A 25,820-nucleotide genomic window follows, 5' to 3' on the forward strand; every position below is an offset into this window, starting at 1 on the left:
TGTCTGGGGCCGAGTCAGGATGGCCATCCATCAACAGATAGAGTTGGGTGTCATCGGCATACTGATGGCAACCCAGCCCAAAACTCCGGACAAGCTGGGCGAGGGGGCGCATAAAGATGTTAAAAAGCATCGGGGAGAGAATCGCACCCTGAGGCATTCCACACACCAAGGAGTGGCGCGATGACAATTCCCCCCCAAGTGCCACCCTCTGTCCCCGACCATATGCTAATCATCTGTATACTATCTCTGGCTTTTTCCTGTAGGACTAACTGCAGTCGTTAACAGGTTTGCCATACCCATTGAGTCAATCATCCATCTCCTACTACCCTCCTGAGGAAAACCCCACCCCACCCTCCCACTATATATAAGGGTCTGGTGACTTCTGTTTCAGTGTATCTGAAGAAGTGTGCATGCACACAAAAGCTTATACCAAGAACAAACTTAATTGATCTCTAAGGTGCTACTGGACAATATATATATATATATATATATATATATATATATATATATATATATATATATATATATATCTCGACTGCTACAAGTGTTCCTGATAGGTTGGATTGTTATCTATCAGGGGTCCTATATCAGCAGATTTCCTGCATTAGCATTGGCTGGATCTCCTCAGCTACACCCAGCTCTGGGTGGAAGGGTGCTTGCAATCACTGGAGATAAGGCTAGGAGTTATTCTTCTTTGGATCAAAGATTAGGCACATTGCTGGAGGAAAATTAAAGCTGATTATCTAGCACAGGGATGGGGGCTCTGTGGGCCCCAGATGTTGTTGGACTACAATTCCCATCATCCCTGACCATTGGCCATGACGTTACCTGACCAGTTAATTTTAGAGCTGCACAAAGTGTCTGTGGGGATGACAAACTTGTTATGACCGGCCCCAAGAAACTGATGAATCCAGATGGATCTCTGAATTCCCTGCTGTGGGTTGGTGGTGGTGGGGAGTTTCCTGCAGATTCAGCCAGATCTCCTGGGTTCTATTTGGAATGAGAGAATGTATTGGGTCGTAGACACAATTGCTCCCAAATGGCCCTGGACGGATTTTAAAGCCAGTTTGGAACCGTGGTATACAGGTATTTTACTCTTGGTATTAGTAATATTGGGCTTCTTTCACACTTGTAGTCTTTTATTGCTGCAAGTTGTTTTGAATGGACTTGGCTTGGAAATGCAGCATATATTGTATGTAAATATGTGGTGGGCCAGAAGCTCCCCCTTTCTAGGTTTAGCACCGTATACAAGTTCAAATGCTTGCCAGCCCCATTCAAATCCTTGCATGGGTCTACAGATGGGTTTGCAATCTAGCCAGGTCCTGTGGCAGAACCAGTTGTATGAAGTAGCCCATCTACAACATGGTTCCTCACATCTTCTGGAATCCTAGTGCCCCTCCCCCTTTTTAAGCACAGAGGCTGCCAAGTACATATGGAGGAATCTGTCAATTTTACATTCTTGCTTTTCATGTATTAAGTTCATTTCTCCACATTTCAGCGGTCTGTGATTTCTTTTTAAGGACTCATGAACATTCTTCAGCTTTTCAGTGCAAATTTCGCTGAATATACACATTTTTTTAATGCAGTGCCCATTTCCAAAAGCAAAAACACATTTTTGTATGCCATTTTTCACTAATATGTGCATTTTGGGGCACACTTTCCCCAAATAGACACATTTCTGTGCACATTATTTGGAGAACTGCATAGCAGAATTCTGAGAAGTCTGGATTTTGAAGAATAACTGTGTTTCGGTTTGCCTAAAGGTAAAGGGACCCCTGACTGTTAGGTCCAGTCGCGGACGACTCTGCGGTGCTCATCTTGCTTTATTGGCCGAGGGAGCCACCGTACAGCTTCCAGGTCATGTGGCCAGCATGACTAAGCCACTTCTGGCAAACCAGAGCAGCGCACAGAAACGCTGTTTACCTTCCTGCCGGAGCGGTACCTATTTATCTACTTGCACTCTGATGTGCTTTCGAACTGCTAGGTTGGCAGGAGCAGGGACCGGGCAATGGGAGCTCACCCTGTCGCGGTGATTTGAACCGCTGACCTTCTGATCGGCAAGCCCTAGGCTCTGTGGTTTAGACCACAGCGCCACCTGGTTTGCCTATTGGTCCATAAAGTACAAAATAGGTAGGTTTGCATTGAAATGCAAACTGAGCCATTCTTACTGGCGAGAGTCTGAATTCTCAGCTTCTCTCCTAACCCAACAGAGGCAGAGCAGTTGCAGTAATGATCCCTCCAGTCAGTATCCTGTAGAGGTCCTTGGCAGCTGATGCAGAACAGAGCCAGATGCCAGTGTGGACGTGCACAAAAAAGAGTCGGAAGCTAAAGCCTTTGTGATTTTCATTGCAGCACAACTAGAAATCCAATTCCATTTGATGTTCTTTAAAAAACAAAAAAATCTCCCCCAAGCTGTTTGCTCAGATTATTTAGTGGCCACCCAGCTGTGAGAATTGCCTTTTTTTTTTTCTCCCCCCTCTCACATTCTGACCTCATCTGATCTTGGAATGAATCCAAGGAGCCAGTGCTGTGGCTGACAGCATCCTCTGTCAGAAACAAAAGAGGTCAAATTATTAAAAGAAAGTAAGAAAGGGGCGCTCTTCACATCCAAATAGAGAAAACAGATGTGCGGTGACTTTTCTCGGTGCTCTTTCCAGCAGCAGCCCTGTACGTTAGGAGAAGGCGCATTAGGCGGATATGTTATAAATATGTACATTCATCACCATGGCAAAAGATCTCGTGGCGGCTATTAATTTTAGGGGTGGAATACAAGGTCTCTTTCAGTGCCTACCGGATTCGGGTGCCAATGAGCCATGTGGTAGCAAGGCTCGCTTTAAACACTTCTTGCAGACGGAACTTTGGAGCTACTGTGGGACAAGGCATGCAGTGAGGAGCTCCTTTGACTCTTCAACCTGACGCAATTTCAGCCGGCAGATTACTTTTGCCGCAAGATGTGCTGCGGCGAGCTGTGTTTCTGGGGGACGGGGAAATGAGGTTTGTGATGAGTTGGGAATAAGCAGCACTCTTTCGCTAGACCATTGATGGGGTGATGGTAAGTGACTCTCTTGATGCCACCCTCTAACTATAAATGTAGCTAGCAAAATGTTCATCATTAATTAGGGTAGGGAGGGAATGTACTGATGGAGAGATTTTATATTGCAAGGGCTCCTCTGAAGATGCAATGTGCAAAGCCAGTCCTATCATTAGGTAGTGCTTGGGCAGAAGATGGTGTTTCAAACTGTTTTTGAATTTTTGGAACAGCAGTGCTGTTTCCATTCATTTGAATGAATGAATGAATGAATGAATGAAAACACACCCTGTAACAAATAAAGTTACAAAACACCACTCTTTTTCAAATATATTCTTGAAAGTATTGTCATGCGTGAGGGGAGGTTATTCTGAATGCTTGGGCCTTCTTCTAATTCTTGTAATAGCCAGCCTAGCTTCTTTGTGAGGTAATAGCCTGGGTGATGGGCCATTAAGGGAACGAAGGAAAGGGCTCTGTGCAAGATCACCTCCTGGCAAATAGAAGGGGAAGAAATGGAGGCAGTGAGAGATTTTACTTTCTTGGGCTCCATGATCACTGCAGATGGTGACAGCAGTCACAAAATTAAAAGATGCCTGCTTCTTGGGAGAAAAGCAATGACAGACCTTGACAGCATCTTAAAAAGCAGAGACATCACCTTGCCAACAAAGGCCCGTATAGTTAAAGCTATGGTTTTACCAGTAGTTATGTATGGAAGTGAGAACTGGACCATAAAGAAGGCTGATCGCCAAAGAATTGATGTTTTTGAATTCTGGTGCTGGAGGAGACTCTTGAGAGTCCCATGGACTGCAAGAAGATCAAACCTCTCCATTCTGAAGGAAATCAGCCCTGAGTGCTCACTGGAAGGACAGATCCTGAAGCTGAGGCTCCAATACTTTGGCCACCTCATGAGAAGAGAAGACTCCCTGGAAAAGACCCTGATGTTAGGAAAGATGGCGGGCACAAGGAGAAGGGGACGAGAGGACGAGATGGTTGGATAATGTTCTCGAAGCTACCAGCATGAGTTTGACCAAACTGCGGGAGGCAGTGGAGGACAGGATTGCCTGGCAGGCTCTGGTCCATGGGGTCACGAAGAGTTGGACACGACTAAACAACAACAACAACAACATGGAGTTATTCCACCATGGAGCCATCTGAAGGCAGCCCTGTGTAGGGAAGTTTTTAAATGTTTTATTATGAGTAAAATAAAGAGTAAAATTATTATTATTTGCATTATTATTATTAATTATTGTTGATTGGACGCCCGTGTTTGCACCAGAGAAATGCTGGAGGGTATGCCCTTTTAAATGTTTTATTATGTTTTTTATATATGTTGGAAGCCACCCAGAGTGGCTGGGGCAACCCAGTCAGATGGGCGGGCGTATAAAGAGTAAAATTATTATTATTGATTGGACGCCCCTGTTTGCATCAGAGAAATGCTGGAGGGTATGTCCTTCCCACCACCCGGCGAGAAAGGAACTTTCCCCGGGCGGAGAGTTGGAGTTTCCGCGCGCTAGGACCTGGCAAGCGCCGCGCGGCGGCGATGTGCGACTTCCCTGCTGGAGCGTGTGGGTTGGCGGCGGCGGAGCGGGTAGAATTACGCTGGCAATCCCAGCCCCTTGGCCGCCTTTCCAAGGGACCGCTCTTGCTTGGCGAAGGAAAAGAAGGAAGATCTGCCCAGAGAGAGAGAGACGGAGAAAGCGAGAGGCAGACAAGAGAGCGCGCTCGGCGGGGCGAATACATGGGCCAACATTAGGACCCAGAGAAGCCGGCGATGATTTGGGCAGTAGGTAAAAAAGCTCCGCTGACATTCCTGGCATTCCGGCGCGGGGAAATAGGGGCTGTTTGGAGTATTTCGTGCGTGTTTGTTTGCTGCTTTTTCGGAGCGCCTGCAAACGGCGCTTTGCGAGGACGCAGCCTGTCATTTGCGCGCTTGGGGAGGGGGGGGGGAGAGACACCCCTCCTCTCCCCATTGCTTCTCTCCTCTCCTCCCCTTCCTTCTCTTTTCTTTTTCCTGGGCTGGGCTGGAAGTGGGAAGCTGAGCCGCGCTCGCTTCGCGGGGTCTCTTGCGGGGAAACTTCGGAGCCAAAGAGGTAACGACGGAACTGTGCGCGGTGCGGGAGAGAGAGAGAGAGGAAAAGCCCGGGGCAGCCAGCGCGTCATCCTCTGCAGGGATGATGGAGAGGGGAAAGTGCGGAGTTGCCTGCCAATTTTAGGACTCCCCACCCCCCCTCCACTCCCTAGGCATGGATGTTCATAGCGATCTGGAAAGCCAGAGGGGTTAGTTGTACTCTGGGGAACTTTTTGGACATATGGTAGGAAAGCTTTTCGTTTAGCTTATTTTTAAGTTGTTGACCCGCGAAGAGGGCCGGGGGAAAGTCCTGATTTCTGTAGAGTTGAATCCGGGCTGCTCCATAGTTCAGCTGACTGCATTGAAAAAAGTAGAGCACGGAGAGAGAGCATGAGCAGAGCAGAGGAGCTGCCTCTAATTTAAAAGTAAATAGTAATTATTTGTATCCTGCTCGGGGAGCTTTTCAATCAAGTGCCCTGTAAATATCCTGCATAAAATAAAGACCTGATTTCGAGAAGCGTGATATTCTCCTACAAGCAGAGCAGGGGTGCGTGTACATGCCAGGAGGAAAATAGCAAGAAGGAAGGACATATAGTGCATTGAGAGTGTTCTTGAAAAAGCAGGGCATAGCGTGCCAGGCTGTTTTTCATTGCTTGACAGGAGGCTGCTGTAGCATTGGGAGGCTGCTTTAGCTTTCCCCCTCGGTGACAGCGCATATCAATGTGTGGTTTCCAAAATAGGTCTGTCATATGGTGGGGTTTTGCTCTGCCTTTAGGGAGATGATCCATCATCGCCAGGTTTAGCGCTCTTTTGAGGCTCAAGAAAAGCTGGTGGCTTGTCAGTTTGGAGGGTTGGGGGAATCCAAGGTCAGGTGGTTGCCACCTTTTGTTTCTCTGGAGACGCTCTTGGCCCCCAAAGAGGTTTCCAACAAGCAGGCATCCGTCCACACTGCAGAAGCGTTTTCCATGTTTGTGCCTCCACGGTTGGGATTTGCTTGGACACCCTATCTTGTCTGTCTGTCTGTCTGTTAAAAAAAAGTTGGCAACCCTTTCCAAGGGACGCAGTTATAAATGTATGACTGTGTGGCGTGCCTGGTTTCTGAAACGAACCATGTCGGGGATCCACAAGCCTGAAAAGAACCTGTGAATGCTACTGAGTGAGGCCAAGGCCCATCTAGTCCACTTCCTGTCTTCGCAGTGTCCAACTAGATGTCTGTGGGAAGCTTCAAAGCAGGACCTGAGTCTTGCACCATCTTTTCTAGAAGCTCTTCTTTGCGACTGTGGAGGCTGGGTGTGCTTGCTCAGTTATGAGAAAAACCTGGAGGCGCCTTTGATTCAGTGGGAAAGATCTATCCCTCGCATGCAGACCTTCCTAGACTTGCCAATCAGAAGGTCAGCAGTTCGAATCCCCACGACGGGGTGAGTTCCCGTTGCTCGGTCCCAGGTCCTGCCAACCTAGCAGTTCGAAAGCACGTCAAAGTGCAAGTAGATAAATAGGTACCGCTCTGGCAGGAAGGTAAACGGTGTTTCCGTGCGCTGCTCTGGTTCGCCAGAAGCGGCTTAGTCATGCTGGCCACATGACCCGGAAGCTGTACACCGGCTCCCTCGGCCAATAAAGCGAGATGAGCGCCGCAACCCCAGAGTCGGCCACGACTGGACCTAATGGTCAGGGGTCCCTTTACCTTTAGTTTAAAAAGGAGTTCAGTTGGCAGACCTGGGAAATACCTGGGGATGGGAGGGGGAGTATTGCAGGATCCATAGCTCTGTGGCAGAGCACTTGCTTGGCTTGCAGAAGTTCCCAGGTTCGATCCTGGGCATCTCCACTTATAAAACAACCAGGTACAAGTTGGTGGCAGGGAAAGACCCTCTACCTGAAACCATATAGAGGTCCTGCTGGGCAGAGTAGAAAAAAATTACTAGCCTAGATAGATCAATAGTCTGATCTAACACTAAGCCTCCTCATAGGTCTGAGACACATGCATTCACATCGCACTGCAAATGCTGCTGTGTGTGCAACAGCTGAGGAGTCTCAACTACAAAACTGGCCAGAGAGCCAGTGTGGTGTAGTGGTTAAGAGCGGTAGTCTCGTAATCTGGGGAACCGGGTTCGCTTCCCCGCTCCTCCACATGCAGCTGCTGGGTGACCTTGGGCTAGTCACACTTCTCTGAAGTCTCTCAGCCCCACTCACCTTACAGAGTGTTTGTTGTGGGGGAGGAAGGGAAAGGAGAATGTTAGCCACTTTGAGACGCCTTAAAGGGAGTGAAAGGCGGGATATCAAATCCAAACTCTTCTTCTTCTTCTTCTTCTGGCTGCGGTGGAACTTTGACACCTAAAATCCTAAAACACCTGTGACCCAAATTCTCTGCAAGCATGCCATCTTCCATGCTGACCTACTCCTGGCCTTAAGATCAATAGATGATGCCCTCTTGGTAATTCCTGTACGGGATGAAGCGTGTGGTGTTGAGGGTTCAGGAGAAAGCCTTTTGTATTGAGGTGCACCCGGCCTCAACCCTAATATAACTTTAGGCGATTGGTTAAGGTGCACTTTTTTGGGTGGCCGGGTGGAGGAGGAGAGACCTAACTGGATAAATTAATCGATTTGCTGCTGCTGCTATTAGCAAATGGTTGTTGATTTGTTATGTATTTGAGGGTTGTGTTATTTTGTGGATGTTACACTTAGTTTTTATCTTGTCTAGTTTTGTTGTAAACTGCCCTATGGCTCATAACAAGGGTAGTATATAAACACTCCAAATAAATATTCTGATGCCCCAATACTGGCAAGAAGTTTAAAAAGATAAACTTCTTTCTGAGCCTGTACAATTCCGGCAAGGAAGCAACTCTGCCTGTAGGGTGGTATGTGATTCTACCAGTTCCGTTGACTTGTTTGTTTTTAGTGTATGAAGAGAGCAGGAAATATTTCCAATACCGCATAGTTTTCAGTCAACAAACATTGCTACAAAAACGAAACATGTCTTTTGTGTGGACTGGTCTCAAAATGATATCATAATCTTCTCCATATTGCGGCATATTGTGTGTGTGTGTGTGTGTGTGTGTGTGTGTGTGTGTGTGTGTGTCATTTGGTTAATTTCCAAAACATATTGACAGCTGAGATAAAAAAAAAACAGCTCTTGGACAAGGTTTGTACATTGTACCATCCGTGACACTGTGCTCCTCAAACCACTGATTCTGTAGAAGAGCCCGTTGGTAGACCAAGTTGGTATAGTGGCTAGATCAGTCTCCTCCAACCTCATGCCCTGCAGATTATGTCAGTCTCCTGCTCCCATCAGCCCCTGACAGCATGGATCATGGTGAGGAATGCTGGGAGTTATGGTCCAGCAACATCTGAAAGGCACCAGGTTGTGGGGGTGGGATTGGGTTAGAGCATAGGACTTTGGCCTGAGTCCAAATCTCTAGTTAGCAGCAAAGATTACTGGGTGGCCTTCCTTGGCCAGTCACTATCACTCACTATCATAGGGTTGCTGTAAGGAAGAGGACCTGTGCTCCCTGGAGGAAATGGAGACTATAATCCAGCCTTTTATTTAACATCTTGCCTGATATACAATGGCTGTGACCAGGCTGGGATAGCAAAGTTGGTAGAGCATGATAATAATAATAATAGTAATAATAATTTATTATTTATGCCCCTGCCCATTTGGCTGGGTTTCCCCTGCCACTCTTAATCTCCGGGTTATGGGTTCAAGCCCCATGTGGGGCAAAAGACTCCTGCATTGCAGGGGATTGGACAAAATAACCCTTGGGGTCCTTTCAAATTTGACAGTTCTACGAATCCAGGATTGATTAGGTGTGTGCGCGCATGGGAGAGAGGCTGGGGACAGGGATCAGTTTTCTGAGCATACATCCTGGTTTGCTTGCACAAAACTTACACAGCGCCTAGTCTTTATTGAGTCCTTATTCTGATTTGTTTGTGGTGAGGTTACACAACAATGCTAGTTTATTCTGATTTCATCCTTCCTGTTAATCATTGATTCCACACTTTTCAGTGCATTTCACAATCACCACTGAAAATAAACGAATATCGGGCCTTGTTGCACCAGAGCAATAGAGCCCCTTAATTCACTTCAGCTGTGTAAACTTAAATTTCTGGTGTGGAATTGAATCCCTCCGCCTCTGGAGTCAACTTGAGCGAGAGAGAAACAGAGACATAATAGCAGCAAAGAGCAGGGTCTTTATATCAGTAGCTCCAAGGCTGTGGAACGAACTTCCCTTTGTATGTTATAGCTCTCCCTCTCTATTGACTTTCCAGCAAGGGTGCAAAATAAAGTTTCCGGTCATTTGGCCTCCAGTACAGTACGGGACGTGGGTGGCGCTGTGAGTTAAACCACAGAGCCTAGGACTTGCCAATCAGAAGGTTGGTGGTTCGAATCCCCGCGATGGAGTGAGCTCCCGTTGCTCGGTCCCTGCTCCTGCCCACCTAGCAGTTCAAAAGCATGTCAAAGTGCAAGTAGATAAATAGGTACCGCTCTGGTGGGAAGGTAAACAGCGTTTCCGTGCGTTGCTCTGCTTCGCCTTAGTCATGCTGGCCACATGACCCGGAAGCTGTACGCCGGCTCCCTCAGCCAATAAAGCAAGATGAGCACTGCAACCCCAGAGTCGGTCACGACTGGACCTAATGGTCAGGGGTCCCTTTACCTTTACCTTTACTTTTACCTTTACAGCTAGCTAGCTAGCTAGCTTGGTTGGTTGGTGCTGTTTCTGTTGTTCCCTGTCTACAGGTTTTGTTTCTTTTGTTTTTAGGCGTGGGGAGTAATTAGGATGTTTTTGTACACTGAGTTTGTGTGAAGGTGGCTAACAGGTTATTCTGAATAAATAATAATACAATCAGATAGTATTGTTTATCCTAACAACAGGGCATCTGGCTCCATGTGGTTTCTGTGAATTCAGTTAAGTTTATTTACTTAGGCAGTTTTGTTATTTCCAAATAAATAAAATTAAGAGGGGCAGGGGAGTGTACAGGAATTGTATATCGCAAACCAGTTCATTAATTAAAAACATATAGCACTGTGCTCAGTTTAAAAATGAAATTTATAGTATGTGCTGGCCCTCTGTCATGAGATTCCTGCATTGCTGGGGTTGGTCTAGATGACCCTCTGGTAACTTTTCAACTCTATGCTTCTACCATACTGGCATTTCTGCTTTTACACCGTTAATATCCCTACAACTCAGACTGCTGTATGTACCCTAAATCTCTCCTGCATCTAGCCAACTAACCTCCAAATTCTGCAAAATTTTGTTATTCAGCAAGCAGAACCATGTAAAAAAGTTACAGATGGGTAGCCGTGTTGGTCTGCCATAGTCAAAACAAAAAAAATTCCTTCCAGTAGCACCTTAAAGGCCAACTAAGTTAGTTCTTGGTATGAGCTTTCGTGTGCATGCACACGAAAGCTCATACCAAGAACTAACTTAGTTGGTCTTTAAGGTGCTACTGGAAGGAATTTTTCATGTAAAAAAGGAAATATTTGTTCTATACTTTTCTCCCATTGCTGATCTTGATATTCTTAGAGCAGAGTTTTAACCACTCTCCCAGCTCAAGATAATAATAATAAGAAATAACAACGATACTTACAGTAATTACCATTCTGTGTATAACACACTACAGTTTAGGCTGCTTCTATGTACTTTGTAATAGCGGGTACCAAATCCCAGAGTCAGATATGAATGGCTAGGATTGCTTTTTTAAAACAACCCTCGTGCAGCGGGAATGGTGTGGTTTGCATAAGAAAAACCACACACTGGTGTTAACAATGGGCCGGCTAATTGCAGGAACAATTCTAAGTAAATGATCCTAAAAAGGTCTTTCCTTGGCAAACAGCCTGAAAAAAGAGAGAGAAAAGAGCAGGCAGACTCTGTGTTGACTGCTCTAAATGCCAAACATACAAGAGGGATTATCTTCCATTATTTACTTCCAGGGTTCTTTCTCGTTGGAAACTGCAACTGAGGTTAAAAGGATTCAGGCCGCAGCTCAGTACAGAGAAATCTAGTTTGGTTCAGATGAATGAGGCGGAGAGCATTTTAGCACGCTTTGCACACTAAAGTGATATGGAAATGATTGGCAGTGGTGACTACAGTGATTATAGTATTCGTCCTTATTAATAAGCAGGGTGGGTTTATTTAAATAGGTGGGCTGGGTCCTGACTAACAGTGCAATCTAAGTTCCATTCAGTTCAGTGGGGCTTATTCCTAGGTAAATGGGGTATAGCATTTATTTATTTACTATATTTCTGGGCTGCCCTTCATCTGTCAGGATCATGCAGCACTTAGCCATTGCCCTCATGTTGTTTTAACATGAATACTTCAAAAAAAAATTGCTGTACAGTGGTACCTCAGGTTACATACGCTTCTGGTTAATGACTCCGCTAACCCAGAAATAGTGCTTCAGGTTAAGAACTTTGCTTCAGGATGAGAACAGAAATCGTGCTCCAGCAGTGTGGTGGCAGCTGGAGGCCCCATTAGCTAAAGTGGTGGTTCAGGTTAAGAACAGTTTCAGGTTAAGTATGGACCTCCGGAACGAATTAAGTACTTAACCTGAGGTACCACTGTATTTCCTCTGTTGTTGGTATATTCAGAGGCATGCCCTCCCTGATCCCTGATAGTTATTTTTAAGTGGGGGGGGGGGGGGAATCTCAATCATGCCCCAGAAGCATTTCCCTTCATTAATTTGTCTAATCCCCTTTCAAATCCATCTAAGCTGGTGGCCATTGGCCACTTCTGCTTTCTTCAGAAGATTAATTTGGTAGTTGTGATGTTGCACCAGACTATGCAGGGGTGCGTGCTCAAAAAGCCCCTCTGAGCCGATGTGTGGGTGGATGAAATGAAATACTACAAAAGACTGCTTTTATACTTGTTTCTTGGAACATGAGCCAGCTGTGTGTATGGTTTAAAAAGTGTAGATTCAGTGTTAGCGTTCTGTGTTTTATGCTACAATGGGTTTGTTTAAAAAGTAAAATTAGCTCCTGAAATGAACAAGGACACATTCAGAATAGTAATTTATAATCTTGTCTGTGTCGTGCTACTCATAACTAGGTTATTCCTCTGTAATAAACAAAAACCAGCCCTTATTTCCTTATGGGGGACACAAGAGCCCTTATAGAGTCCTTTGTAGGTTCTCCATCGGTTGGAGAAAATAACAGAGGCCAACCAGAGAATATTGAGAAGCAAAGCAGCTAGTAAGCCTGATCTTTATTGATCTGTTGCAACAGGGTGCTCCCCTCACACACAGGAAAGGAGGAGGACCCAGGTGTGCCCGCCCTTATATAGACATTTTAAATTGCCCGCCCTGGAGTCCAAGACCACCCCCAGAAACATCATACATACATCACAGAAAGGGTTTGCCTCAAGACCACCCCCAGATACATCATACCTACATCACAGAAAGGGCGGTCTACAACAGAAATCTGAGTGCGTTGTTTATCTCCTGTCTGGCAGGTTATCTGTTAATGGTTACTTGATTGGATTACCTGGGGAGCCTGGCCAGTCTTTTGTAATGATAAATACTTAGTTCCTGAGTCAGGTCACAGGCTCACCCTGTTCATACACAGACATACCCTTAAGACAGGATTTGTGAACAAAAAGACAATGGGAAGGCTTTTCCATTTTCCGTTGACCTTGCAGAGAAATATTTGAGGTCAGTTTGGGAGGGACAAAATGGTTTCAGGACTTTTTCTGTGGGGTTCCAGACATGTGGCCTATATATGCAGTTATGAGAACACACACACACACACACACACACACACACACACACACACACACACATATATATATATATACACCTTAAAATTTTTATTTCACCACATAACTGTGTGGGTTTGACACAGAAAAGTGTAGAATAAGCCCAAAATTCAGAGTGGGTTGGTTGTAGCTGGCCTAGCTCTGTAGCCTTGGCCTAGCTCTGAGGCAGGTTTGGTTTAGGTGTAGACAAGGATTGGAAAGTCCAGGAACATGGGTATGGGGAGGGACTTGAGAGTCAGGCACCGGATCAAGCAGTTATGGAGCAAAGGGTCACGGGGCAGGCACAGAGAGCCATGCAGAAGGTTCTGGGGTAGCAGCAGAGGGTTGGAGAGGCCAATAGCCGCTGTCAGGTCAAAGGCAAAGTGGACAGCCCAGGATCCACCATCTGAGGTAGCAGTCAGGAAGCAGGAGAAATAGGGGAGAGTCTTTCAAGTCAAGACAAGTTGCTCAAGTTCGGCTTGTTGTGTCTTGATGCCTTTTAACGTCAGCTGACTCTCTTCAGGCTTGAATTGCAGCCTAGACGGCATCCGTTTATCCCAGGCATCCCCAAACTCGGCCCTCCAGATATTTTGGGACTACAATTCCCATCATCCCTGACAACTGGTCTTGTTAGCTAGGGATGATGGGAGTTGTAGTCCCAACACATCTGGAGGACCGAGGTTTATCCCAACCGTCTGCCCGATGTCTTGCAGGCTTTGTTGGAATGTTGGGGAGTGCTGGGGATCCTTCTTCACAGCCCTTTTAACAGCTCCAATGTGGTGGATCTCTTGGTCATTCTTTGACATGACAAAGAGCCAGGAGACAAGAAATCAGCTTTCAGACCTGCCTCAGTGGATGGCTGAAAATTTATAGCAGTCAGTATTTCACTTGTAAATTGTTGACAGTGTAAATTTTTTTGTGTGAATATTTGAAAACGCAACATAAATGTTGACAGTTGCATAAATCTTATATTCAGCATTCGCTTGAATCAGGATTGTCAGCATTCAGATACAGTCACCAAATTGCTTAATATGAATGATGAGTACCTTGCTTGTGTAAGATAATGTTTCCTGATATCTGTTGGGTGTATAAAAGTTGTATTATGTTGGTGAGATGTCCCTGAGCACTTGTTCCCTAGTGATATGTATGTGGATTCTAACATGCAGTTTCAAAGTCTTTCCCCAACCCCATTCCCCCCCCCCCTTTTATTGGAAAACACAGTCACAAATACAGTGGTACCTCGGGTTAAGTACTTAATTCGTTCTGGAGGTCTGTTCTTAAACTGAAACTGTTCTTAGCCAGAAGCACCACTTTAGCTAATGGGGCCTCTCGCTGCCGCCGCACCGCTGCTGCATGATTTCTGTTCTCATCCTGAAGCAAAGTTCTTAATCCGAGGTACTATTTCTGGGTTAGTGGAGTCTGTAACCTGAAGTGTATGTAACCTGAAGTGTATGTAACCCGAGGTACCACTGTGTATTGAATTCTGGTACTGCAAAGTCCAGGAACATTTCAGCCTTACTGCCCTTGGGAGAGAAGTCTTCTATATTTCCCAGTTGGGATTCAGGCCTCATCACGGGACTGAAACTGCCTTGGTCGCACTGGTCAATGATCTTCGGTGGGCTAGGGACAAAGGTGAGAGCTGTTTCCTAGTTCTGCTGGATCTCTCAGTGGCGTTTGATACCATCGACTATAACAGCCTTCTGGACCGTCTAGAGGAGCTGGGGGCACTTGTCATATAGTGGTTCCGCTCCTTCCTCCTGGGCTGTGTTCAGAAAGTGGTGGGGGGGGATGAGTGTTCAGACCCCTGGGCTCTCACTTGTGGGGTGCCTCAGGGTTCGGTCCTCTCCCCCATGCTTTTCAACATCTGCATGCAGCCGCTGGGAGAGATCATCAGGGGGTTTGGGCTGGGTGTCCATCAATATGCAGATGATACCCAGCTCTACCTCTCTTTTAAATCAGAACCAGTGAAGGCAGTGAAGGTCCTGTGTGAGTGTCTGGAGGTGGTTGGAGGATGGATGGCAGCTAACAGATTGAGGTTGAATCCTGACAAGACAGAAGTTCTGTTATTGGGGGACAGGGGCAGGCGGGTGTGGAGGACTCCCTCGTCCTGAATTGGGTAACTGTGCAGCTTAAGGACCAGGTGCGCAGCCTGGGAGTCATTTTGGACTCACAGCTGTCCATGGAGGCATAGGTCAATTCTGTGTCCAGGGCAGCTGTCTACTAGCTCCATCTGGTATGCAGGCTGAGACCCTGTCTGCCCACGGACTGCCTTGCCAGAGTAGTGCATGCTCTGGTTATCTCCCGCTTGAACTACTGCAATGCGCTCTACGTGGGGCTACCTTTGAAGGTGACTCGGAAACTACAACTAATCCAGAATGCGGCAGCTAGACTGGTGACTGGGAGAGGCCGCCGAGACCACATAACACCGGTCTTGAAAGACCTACATTGGCTCCCAGTACATTTCCGAGCACAATTCAAAGTGTTGGTGCTGACCTTTAAAGCCCTAAATGACCTCGGTCCAGTATATCTGAAGGAGCGTCTCCACTCCCATCGTTCTACCTGGACACTGAGGTCCAGCACCGAGGGCCTTCTAGCAGTTCCCTCACTGCGAGAAGCCAAGTTACAGGGAACCAGGCAGAAGGCCTTCTCAGTAGTAGCGCCCGCCCTGTGGAACGCCCTCCCACATGTCAAAGAGAACAACAACTACCAGACTTTTAGAAGACATCTGAAGGCATCCCTGTTTAGGGAAGCTTTTAATGTTTAATGTATTAGTGTATTTTAATATTTGGTTGGAAGCCGCTCAGAGTGGCTGGGGAAGCCCAGCCAGATGGGCAGGGTATAAATTATAAATTATAAATTATAATGATTATGATTATGGCTGGGACACATCTGGAGACTTAGCATACCTGGGGTGGACACATGGCAGGTTATTTAGGTGCAGTGGCTCACTAAATGACTTGGACAATTAGTTGTCTGTATGTGTGGCTTTACATATACGTAGTGGTTTGGGGTCTAAGGTAAGCTAGCATAAGGAAGCTCATGGAAATAAAGTTTCCCATGTCCTCCTCTCTCCATCACTACATCCGACTTTGTTCAGGGCCAAGTAACCCTCCAGAGCAGGGGTCAGCAACCTTTTTCAGCTGTGGGCCGGTCTACTGTCCCTCTGACCATGTGGTGGGCTGGACTATATTTTTTTCGAGGGGGGGGGGGAATGAACAAATTCCTATGCCCCACAAATAACCCAGAGATGCATTTGAAATAAAAGCACACATTCTACTCATGTAAAAACACGCTGATTCCCTGACCGTCTGCTGGCCGGATTGAGAAGGCGATTGGGCCGCATCCAGCCCAAAGGCCTTAGTTTGCCTACCCCTGCTCTACAGAGATCATAGGAAGATGCAGTCAGCTACAAAGGGATGGGAAACTTTTCTCAAGGGCACCATGATCAGCCAATGTAACCCAGCTAGTTTTGCCATGACTTGATGATTATTGTCTTGCGGTGACATAGAGGCAGGATTTTCACTGGTGACACCAGTGTTGTGGAATGCTTTCTCTCTTGAAACAATCTGTGTTGGCATTCTTCCGGCTCCTGAAGGCTCACCTGTTTAGGCAAGCATTCCCCTGAACTTGTGGCTTTATTGTTCTAACTGTTTTAATTGTTGTATTAATTCCATATCGTATTATTCCAGATAGCTTGGTCCCACCCCCAACCTAAATCCTGGCTTCGCCCATGATTCCTACGTTACAAGCCTACATAGCTTTTGTAAGATATTTCCAGCATGCTTATCTGAGTTTGATGAAGTTGGTTGATTTGGCTTAATACATAGGGATGAGATGCTGAGATCAGCTGCATCAAGCCAACTTGCCCCTTTGTTCAACTGTGTTTCCAAACCAGCTAACACCTACATTGTGTCTAGGAGAGTAAGGCGTGTTGACGTTAGCTGCCCCGAGGCCGTAGGAGAGCCGTCTTCTCCTATCCAGGGTGCAATTCTGATTAAAAGGATGTGAGTCAGCTTGAGCTGGATTTACGGCTGTCTTTCCAGATGCTAAGGCTGGCCTCCTACCCCATAATTCCCAGCTTAAAAAACAATGCTATAATAAAACTCTTGCCCCCTTTCATCAAACGATTAAAGAATAAAAGGGAGGGGTTTTGCAACTTGAGAGACTGGGGAGAAGGGAAAGGGAAGCAGTTTTAGAAGGCAAGAAATTCATTTGTATTCATTTCCTACTCTACGTCTGATACAAGAATCCCAAATTCTGTGCATGCTCAGGCACACATACATTTTGGTGAGATGTAATGTGCCACTTCAATAGTTTGCGCACCCAGACTCCACTGAGATAAGCTGCTTTCCTGCTGCAATTTTTTTTGGTCAGTAGAATCAGATTTGTGAGGGGTTTCCAGGCTGATTTGCTTGCTGTACTCGCTTAATCTGTGATCAGTTGATCGCTCACTTGACTACTGGATTACATGGCTTGATTGCTTTTTGACTCTCAGCAAAACGTAGTGTTACAAAAGTAATGTGACGCCCCCATGTTCTGCAAGATTCCTGGGGGTTCCGGGCACTCTCTACAGGGTCCTTTGGAGAACTGAGACATGGTGGATAATGTCATAGCTTTAGGAAATATGGTTTATTCACCTATTTATACCTTCAGTCTGCCTGCAGGGAGTCCAGATCTTACAGCATGTTCATTTCAGGAGGGGTTTGTCCCCCACAGCAGTGCAGCCAGCCTTCAGCCAGCCTGCTCAAGATGGATTCCAGTCTTTCTTATTCCTTCTTCCCAGAACACCCAGCTAAAAACTCTCTTTCAAAGCCATTGTTATCTCTTTCATACAAACCAAGGAATGTTGTCTGTGCAATTTCATTCTAGGGTTCTAAACTTATATGGTTACTGCAGTAGATAATGAAATCAAGAGAGGGACATATTCCACTGGGACTGCCATAAATTCAGCAGTCTGAATTTAAATATTACTGTGTCGTAAGACAAATCGGGCGTGTTTTCTCTTGTATAAATTGTCAACTTGCTGTAATAGAGTTTATACCCAAAAAATAAGCAAAGAGCACATTCATGAATGGCACTGTGAATGGCTTTTCCCACTAACGCTTTTTAAAAAGTGTTAAATTAGTTAAAATAGCATGTAAAACAGGGAATGGGCAAAACAATAGTTTCTGGAAATTAAATTTCCATGTGCAGATGCAGGCAATATATCCATATAATCAGTTATTCTTGTGACAGTGGCCTCTGGATAGTATAAATGTCCAGCATGTTATTTTACAGGCTGTTGTCCAGATTTAAAGTTTATGGACAAGACCATACTTTATATACCTAATTGTACTGCAGTAAGAGGTGTATGTGCATCAAATATGTCTGTGTGGTATTTTGGACATAATAGGAAACTTGAATGCTCCTCCGTCCTCTCTTCTTACCTTACTGTGAGGAGATCAGGAGCTTCCACTTCTCCATTGAAGCAAACCACAGTTCCTTGAGTTCAAATGTAACAGGGAGCTATGGTTTGTTAGACCAAATCATGGTTTTACATCTTGGCTTGTTCCTGAACCATATTTTAAACAAGGGATTGGAGTTATGTTGGACTCCAACTCCCATCAGCCCCATCCAGCATGGCCAATGATAAGAGATTATGGTAACTCTTTGGGCACCACAGTTCAAGAAGGACACTGACAAACTGGAACATGTCCAGAGGAGGGCAACCAAAATGGTCAAAGGCCTGGAAACGATGCCTTATGAGGAACGGCTAAGGGAGCTGGGCATGTTTAGCCTGGAGAAGAGGAGGTTAAGGGGTGATATGATAGCCATGTTCAAATATATAAAAGGATGTCATATAGAGGAGGGAGAAAGGTTGTTTTCTGCTGCTCCAGACAAGCGGACACGGAGCAATGGATCCAAACTACAAGAAAGAAGATTCCACCTAAACATTAGGAAGAACTTCCTGACAGTAAGAGCTGTTCGACAGTGGAATTTGCTGCCAAGGAGTGTGGTGGAGTCTCCTTCTTTGGAGGTCTTTAAGCAGAGGCTTGACAACCATATGTCAGGAGTGCTCTGATGGTGTTTCCTGCTTGGCAGGGGGTTGGACTCGATGGCCCTTGTGGTCTATTCCAACTCTATGATTCTATGATTCTAACTGTAGTCCAACAACACTGAAGGGCCGCAGGTTCCTCAGATCCCCGGACTGAGATACTCTGGATTGTTTAAAAACAGAAGTTGCTGATCTCCTTGTGGGCACAAAAGAGGGGAAGGTTGGAGGCTGTGGGTAAGCCTGAGGCTTGTTCGTGTAATGGGAAGCCCTGGTTTCCTACTGCATCTGAATTGACACTATGTCTGTTTTGATCAAAAAATTCTGAAACCAACCAAAAGCACTTTGCTTGCATGCAGTGATGTAGTTTTAATATGTTGCTTGTGGACATAAAGTTCAAATTCTAAGCCCACCCAAGTCCTAATCCAAGGCTGCGATAGCTTGGGAACTAAGCCATTAGCAATCAGAAGAGCAGTGAGTCACTTGGCTTCAAAAACTCCATTGTAATTCTAGAGCAGCTTAACCACTGACCAGCGATGTGAGTTTTCCTTGAAAATTTAGAATTGGAAAATACTGGGAGCTGCCAATAAATTAATGACCATTTCTCTATCATCTATTAAGTCTTTGAACGCTTGCCAATATGGCCTGGGTGCTCACCCCCTCTGTGACTTCCCTGTTACAGTTCTGTGGCAAGGTTGTGTTGTTTGCAGCAAAATGTGTTTCTGCATGCAGCCTTTTATGTAGACAGACATCTGAAATGATTCACTGCGAAGTGTGTATACAACGGATGTCTTTGTTGGGGGTTGTGAAACAACGCTTAAACATAATTCAGAAACCACAAGTGTGAATCACTTTAGGAAAAGTGTTGGGGTATTTTTTTTTTATTAAAAAAACGTGACTAGTTCATGGATAAATATTTTCTTCTTTTTCTTTTCTCATAGGCCTCCCATCCATTTGCTACACTTCCAGTACTCCTGCCCAGATACTGGAAGAAACTGGCTGCCTTTACACAGATCCTCAGCTGTTTGGCAGCAGGCGGGATGGTTCACCGTTAATGATAGACTTCGTCAGCGATACTGAAAGTAAGTTCCTGGTGCTTGTAAAAAACCCTGCTTTCTAGCTGCTTTCGTCAATTGAGTTTCACACTGGTTTGTTTTGTTTTTTTGGACAAATGGCTTTCTTCAGATCCTTGTTGACATTGAGCCTTGCAAGTGGATCATTATACAAGGGAAATGGGACCCGGGTGCAGGACAGAGGGGGCACTTAGGTTTAATCAGAAGCAATTTGGTCCCTGAAGAGCAGAGGTGGGGAGTCCCTAGACCGCAGTCCAAATTTAAGCCACCAAGCCGCAGCATCTGGACAGAGGTCTCATCAGTCCACACTGCCGTCAAATGATGCTCTTGCATCCTTCTTCCCTTGTACCTCCCTATTTTGTACTGGCCTTACCCCCTGATCAACAATTGAAATTCACCAGGCGCATTTTGCAGCTGGCTACTTGAGAGCAAGTGAAGATGCCCAGGCACCAGGATGGCGCTTGACGTCTCCACCATCTGGGGGTGCATGACTGGGGATCATTGGATCTGTTTTCGCACACTTGCGACACATCCTGTAGAATTCTATCCGTTCTATTTCATCTGAATTTCAGGAGCCGAAAGGTTGTATTGAAAAATATGACTTTAGAGCTGTCTGGCCCCAAAATGACAATGAGGCATTCCATTTTGGCAACTGTAACCTTGGTTTAAGGAGCCATTTGGCACTTACCGTATTTTTCGCTCTATAAGACGCACCAGACCACAAGACGCACCTAGTTTTTGGAGGAGGAAAACAAGAAAAAAAATACTCTGAATCTCAGAAGCCAGAACAGCAAGAAGGATCGCTGTGCAGTGAAAGCAGCAATCCCTCTTGCTGTTCTGGCTTCTGGGATAGCTGCGCAGCCTGCATTCGCTCCATAAGACGCACACACATTTCCCCTTACTTTTTAGGAGGGAAAAAGTGAGTCTTATAGAGCAAAAAATACGGTAGCTTATACAGTCATACCTCGGGTTGAATATGCTTCATGTTGAGCGTGGTTGAGTTGCGCTCCGTGGCAACCTGGAAGTAATAGAGCGTGTTACTTCTGGGTTTCGCCGCTTGCACATACGCAGACGCTCAAAATTACGTCACACGCATGCGCAGAAGCGGTGAAAAGCGACGTGCATGTGCGCAGACGTGCCATCGCTAGTTATGTTTGCTTCTGGATGCAATCGGGGCTCCGGAATGGATTCCGTTCGCATCCTGAGGTACCACTGTATATCTGAATTTCTAACGCTGCACCTGACATTTGGCTGAGTTATGAACTCAGGTTGGCAGCAGGATAATTGATGGAGGAAAAGGACATGCAGGATTTCTCCATCTTCCTCATTCAAAATAATCCAACCTTTCCCATTTTTTTGTGTGTCTCTTTCTTTCTCTGCCTGCCATCTTTTCTCTTGCTTCAGCTGAAGACCCCCCTTGCAACTTCCACCCCCCGAGCTTCCTCCAGGTTTCAGAGGTGGAAATGAGAGGTTCGGAGGACGTTGCCCCTGGCACTGTGTTACAGCGGTTGATCCAGGAGCTGCGCTATGGCAACCCGAGCGAGAACATGAACCTGCTGGCCATCCAGCACCAGGCCACAGGGAGCGCGGGACCATCCAACCCCACTGCCAGCACGCTGCTTTCTTCTTCCACGGAAAACCTGGTGCCCGAAGACCCACAAATGGTCCAGCAGTCAGCCCGGCAGGAACCACAGGGCCAGGAGCATCAAGGGGACAGCACTGCGATGGAGAAGCAGCCCAGGGGCGCCCAGCCTCAGCAGAACAATGAAGAGCTGCCAACTTACGAAGAGGCCAAAGCCCAGTCTCAGTTTTTCAGGGGCCAGCAGCCCAGCAGCGCCGCTGGGGCAGGTTTTTACATGGCTGGAACCTCCTGCCCGAAATCCAGAACGGAAGGGAGGCCGACGTTGGCCCGGGCCAACAGCGGTCAAGCGCACAAAGACGAGGCGCTCAAGGAACTGAAGCAAGGCCACGTGCGATACCTTAGCGAGAGGATCATGCAGTTGTCGCTGGAGAGGAACGGCACGAAACAGCATCCGCCTACCTTGGGGAGAAGCAAAGGGTTCAAAGCGGGAGGGCCGTCCCCTCCTCAGTCCACCAGCAAAGGTGTGGATCCAAGGGGCCCGCCGCCGGACTACCCGTACAAAAGCAAGCAGGTGGTCTCTCCGGTGAGCAAAGCTCAGGAGCATGGGATGTTTTTTAACGACCAGCATTCTGGAGTCCTCCAGGAAGTGGTGATGCCCTCCTATTCAGCGCCCCAGGCAGCAAGGAGCGAAGTAGCTGTTGTCCGTTATCAGCCTCCCCCAGAGTACAGCCTGACTAGGTAATGTTGAATTCCTTGCCATCTTATTGCCTTCCTTTCAATCCTTAGGGGGAGGTTTTGCTTTTTTCGTAAAGTTAAGTAAGACTCCAGACTCGGGGTGGTTTTCAATAGGGCTGGGAGATATATTGATATATCATCCATATTGTGACAGTGGTTTCATAATTTGGGACCTGGCAATGTGTTGCAAATCATGACGTGTGTTAGGGCTGGGCGGCATATCATCCAAAACTAGTTTGAAGTCCATACCATGATAGCAGTTTCATAATTTTTGACCTGGCAATATATTGCAAATCATGTGCGTGTGTGCATGCAATGCAAAAATCATGATGCGGGAAAAGCCGTGAAGCCAGCCAATGCTTTTACATAGCTCCATCTTTATTTCAGGCGTTGTGATATTTCAGTACAGTTGTACCTTAGTTTTCGAACAGCTTAGTTCTCAAACGTTTTGGCTCCCGAACGCCGCAAACCTGGAAGTGACTCTTCCGGTTTGTGAACTGTTTTTGGAAGCCGAACGTCCGATGGGGCTTCTGCAGCTTTCGATTGGCCGCAGGAGCTTCCTGCAGCCCATCAGAAGCAGCACTTTGGTTTCCGAATGTTTTGGAAGTCGAACGGACTTCCAGAATGGATTCCATTCGACTTCCAAGGTACAACTGTATATCACAATGTTTAGCTTCTGATATACTGCAATGTTGAAAACCGAATGTCGCCCAGCCCTGATATTCATTTATGCAGTAGTGCAACAACTCTTAACTACTGTACATAACATAATTTCCTCACCTACTTCTTTCCCCACATGAACCCTAAATGTGCTCCAGGGGTTCCCTCCACATTCTGGAGCAGATTTAGGCAGGTTGCAGGGAGAGGAGCAGGTGGGCAAGTTACATTGTCCAGCTCAAAGCCATTGGCTCTAGAATAATACTGCCCCAAAGGGCAAAACAAACCTTTTGTGTACTGCTTGTGTACTTTGTAGATGTGCAGCAGGAGTGTGGTGCTTATTCCTCTTCTTGCATGATTTCCCTCCCTCCTCCTCCCCACCACCACAATCCTATCGCTGAGTATCTTCCCTCTACTTGATGTGGTGAACATGCAACTGGGACCCAGAGGAGTTAGAATCCCAGGAGAGAAGCAGTGGGCAAAGGGGTGGGAATTGCTTCTCCCTGTTCTCCCACCTCTGCAACACGATGCCTTCCTCCTGCTGTCTTTCTAATGGGAAAAGCGTTGGGTATATTTGTAGGCCACACTCCCAGGTTCAAGTGGGGGCAATGGGCAGTAAGCTCTGCGCGCTGAGTTTTTGGATCAGGTCCATGGTGCTTTGCATTTCCTGAAATGGCAACCTGGGACACAGCCCCTCGTGGCTCCTTGGCTGCTGGTGTTGTGTTGCTGAAGCGTTTGCATTCCATCTGATCAGCACATGTTTTGAGTCTCGGGCAACAACATACGGAGAGTTGGGTGTGCGTTTTTCCAGCCAGAAAAGCACGGCTTTCAAGAGAAATGCGAAAAGCCCTCTTTATGTAAGCGAGGTAGCAACAAGGGAATGAGGAGAAGGAAAGGAAAAACAGGGTCAGCTTCGGGTTACAGTCTCAGGAAGTTGTAAGAGGATTCCATCTGCAAGTCTCCTTTCAGGCGGAGGATTTTCCAGGTGTCAGGCACATGGATGCCGTGCGCCTCACGCTCCAGTCTCAAGCCATGTGTGCTGAATGGGACATCTCCTCCGGTTGTGTAAAGACCAAACCAGACACGACGTCAGGAAATCTCTAATCAGATTTCCTGAATGTGTGTGCTTTTAAGATAAAAGCGCCATAGCCCAGTGGTCAAGCACATGCTCTTCATGCAGATATCTCCATGGCACCCCCAGTTAGAAGGATAAAGTACATTGGTACCTCGGGTTAAGTACTTAATTCGTTCTGGAGGTCCGTACTTAACCTGAAACTGTTCTTAGCCTGAAGCACCACTTTAGCTAATGGGGCCTCCTGCTGCTGCCGCACCGCTGGAGCATGATTTCTGTCTCATCCTGAAGCAAAGTTCTTAACCCGAGGTACTATTTCTGGGTTAGCGGAGTCTGTAACCTGAAGCGTATGTAACCCGAGGTACCACTGTAGCTGGGTCAGGTGTGGGGCGCTTTGGCCACAAAATATTGCTGGCTTGGAAGTCCCATCAGCCTCAACAAGCATGGACAGGGATGATGGGAGTTGTAGTTCAGCAAAATCTGGAGGGCCAAAGGTTCCTCACACCAGATGGTAATAGATCCAGGGCTCTTTTTTTCTTCTGCTGGAACTCAGTTCTGGCACCTCTGAGAGAATGAGGGAGGTGTTCATGGTCAGTTCCGGCACCATCTTTCCCCCCCCAGAAAAATAGCACTGAGTGTAGTCTTCTCTGCCTGACTTCCTAGAGAGCCTCTGTTTGTCAGAGAAGTCTATACTGGGCTAGTGGGAAAAATTATCTGACCTAGTATAAAACAACTTCCTATATTTTGGGTGGGAGGGGGGTAGTTCTGTTAGAAGCATCCGGAGGTGATTTACCGTATTTTTCGCTCCATAACGTGCACCGGACCATAAGGTGCACCTAGTTTTTAGAGGGGGAAATCAAGAAAAAAAAATCTTGCGCACAGCCTGTCCACTTCTCCCAGAGCTTCTGGGGCTGCCAGGGTTCCCCCTCCCCGAGCCCCAAAGAGCAAAGAAGCCAAGACTGCGAGTGGGATGGATCCCGCCCACTGTCTTGGCTTCCTCTTTAGCCGTGCGCAACTTCTCCAGCCGGGAGAGGCTGCGCGCAGCTATGGCAATACCCCCACCTCCCACAAAAGCCCACAGGAGCTGCACACCCTTTAAGGAGCACGCGGCTCCTGTGGGCTTTTCTACGAGGAGGGAGAAGGGACTGACTGGCCGCGTCAGTCCCTTCTCCCTCCTGGGGAAAAGCCCCCAAGAGCCGCATGGAGCTTGTGTGCGGCTCTTGGGGGCTTTTCCTGCCTGCCTCCCCCCGGCATTCGCTCCATAAGATGCACACACATTTCCCCTTACTTTTTAGGAGGGGAAAAGTGCGTCCTATGGAGCAAAAAATGCGCTATATCAGGAAATTTATATCAGGTGATTTATATCAAAACACCTGTCTGTGCAGCTGCAATCTGATTCAAGGACCTCCGCAGCTGTTTTCACCTACAAGGGGTGCCAGTCAACGTGAGGTAAAACAGTATGACACTGAACCTTGCGTGATTTCGATTCATCTGCTCACCTAGGGGAACTGGCAACTCACCCTAGGCAAGCATCAAATGGCAATGGAAGATTATATATATAAAAAACCTTTACAATGGAAATGCTGCTGCTTATTTGGTTCAGGGTTAGTTGTTTAAAAATAAGCTGTCGAAAGAGGCTGGCTATTTGCTGCATGTCTTTTTGCTGGCGAGAGAGACTGGCTATTTGCTGGCGGGGAGAGTTAGTTCTTTCTAAAATGGGTTGGCTTGCTAGGGTGAGGTGTGTCAGTCGCCTTGTACGGACAGGCTGAGACTCTGCAGTTTATATATACAATCTGAGGGAAAGGCTTCAAAGGCAGATCTGGGACAAATGTGGTTTGTAAACAGGGGAA

At 46.7% G+C, this 25,820-nt stretch overlaps 1 protein-coding gene across 6 annotated transcripts in view; it reads left to right on the top strand.

Moving 5' to 3' along the window:
• Positions 1 to 25,820, top strand: part of AMOTL1 (angiomotin like 1) — a 77,666-nt gene that overhangs the window by 20,223 nt on the left and 31,623 nt on the right. For 2 of the 6 annotated variants that reach the window (XM_028726103.2, XM_028726105.2), the window contains 2 exons: positions 19,793 to 19,933; positions 21,329 to 22,244. In XM_028726103.2, coding sequence (XP_028581936.2) covers positions 19,793 to 19,933; positions 21,329 to 22,244 — 1,057 coding nt within the window. Of the gene's footprint in view, positions 1 to 4,593; positions 4,816 to 4,868; positions 5,119 to 18,750; positions 18,774 to 19,792; positions 19,934 to 21,328; positions 22,245 to 25,820 lie in introns of those variants that run through there. The other 4 variants (XM_028726104.2, XM_028726107.2, XM_028726106.2 and 1 more) reach the window with 4 other exon arrangements.

The sequence above is a fragment of the Podarcis muralis genome, chromosome 4 (assembly GCF_964188315.1).
Source record: "Podarcis muralis chromosome 4, rPodMur119.hap1.1, whole genome shotgun sequence".
In the NCBI taxonomy this organism is placed as follows: domain Eukaryota; kingdom Metazoa; phylum Chordata; class Lepidosauria; order Squamata; family Lacertidae; genus Podarcis; species Podarcis muralis.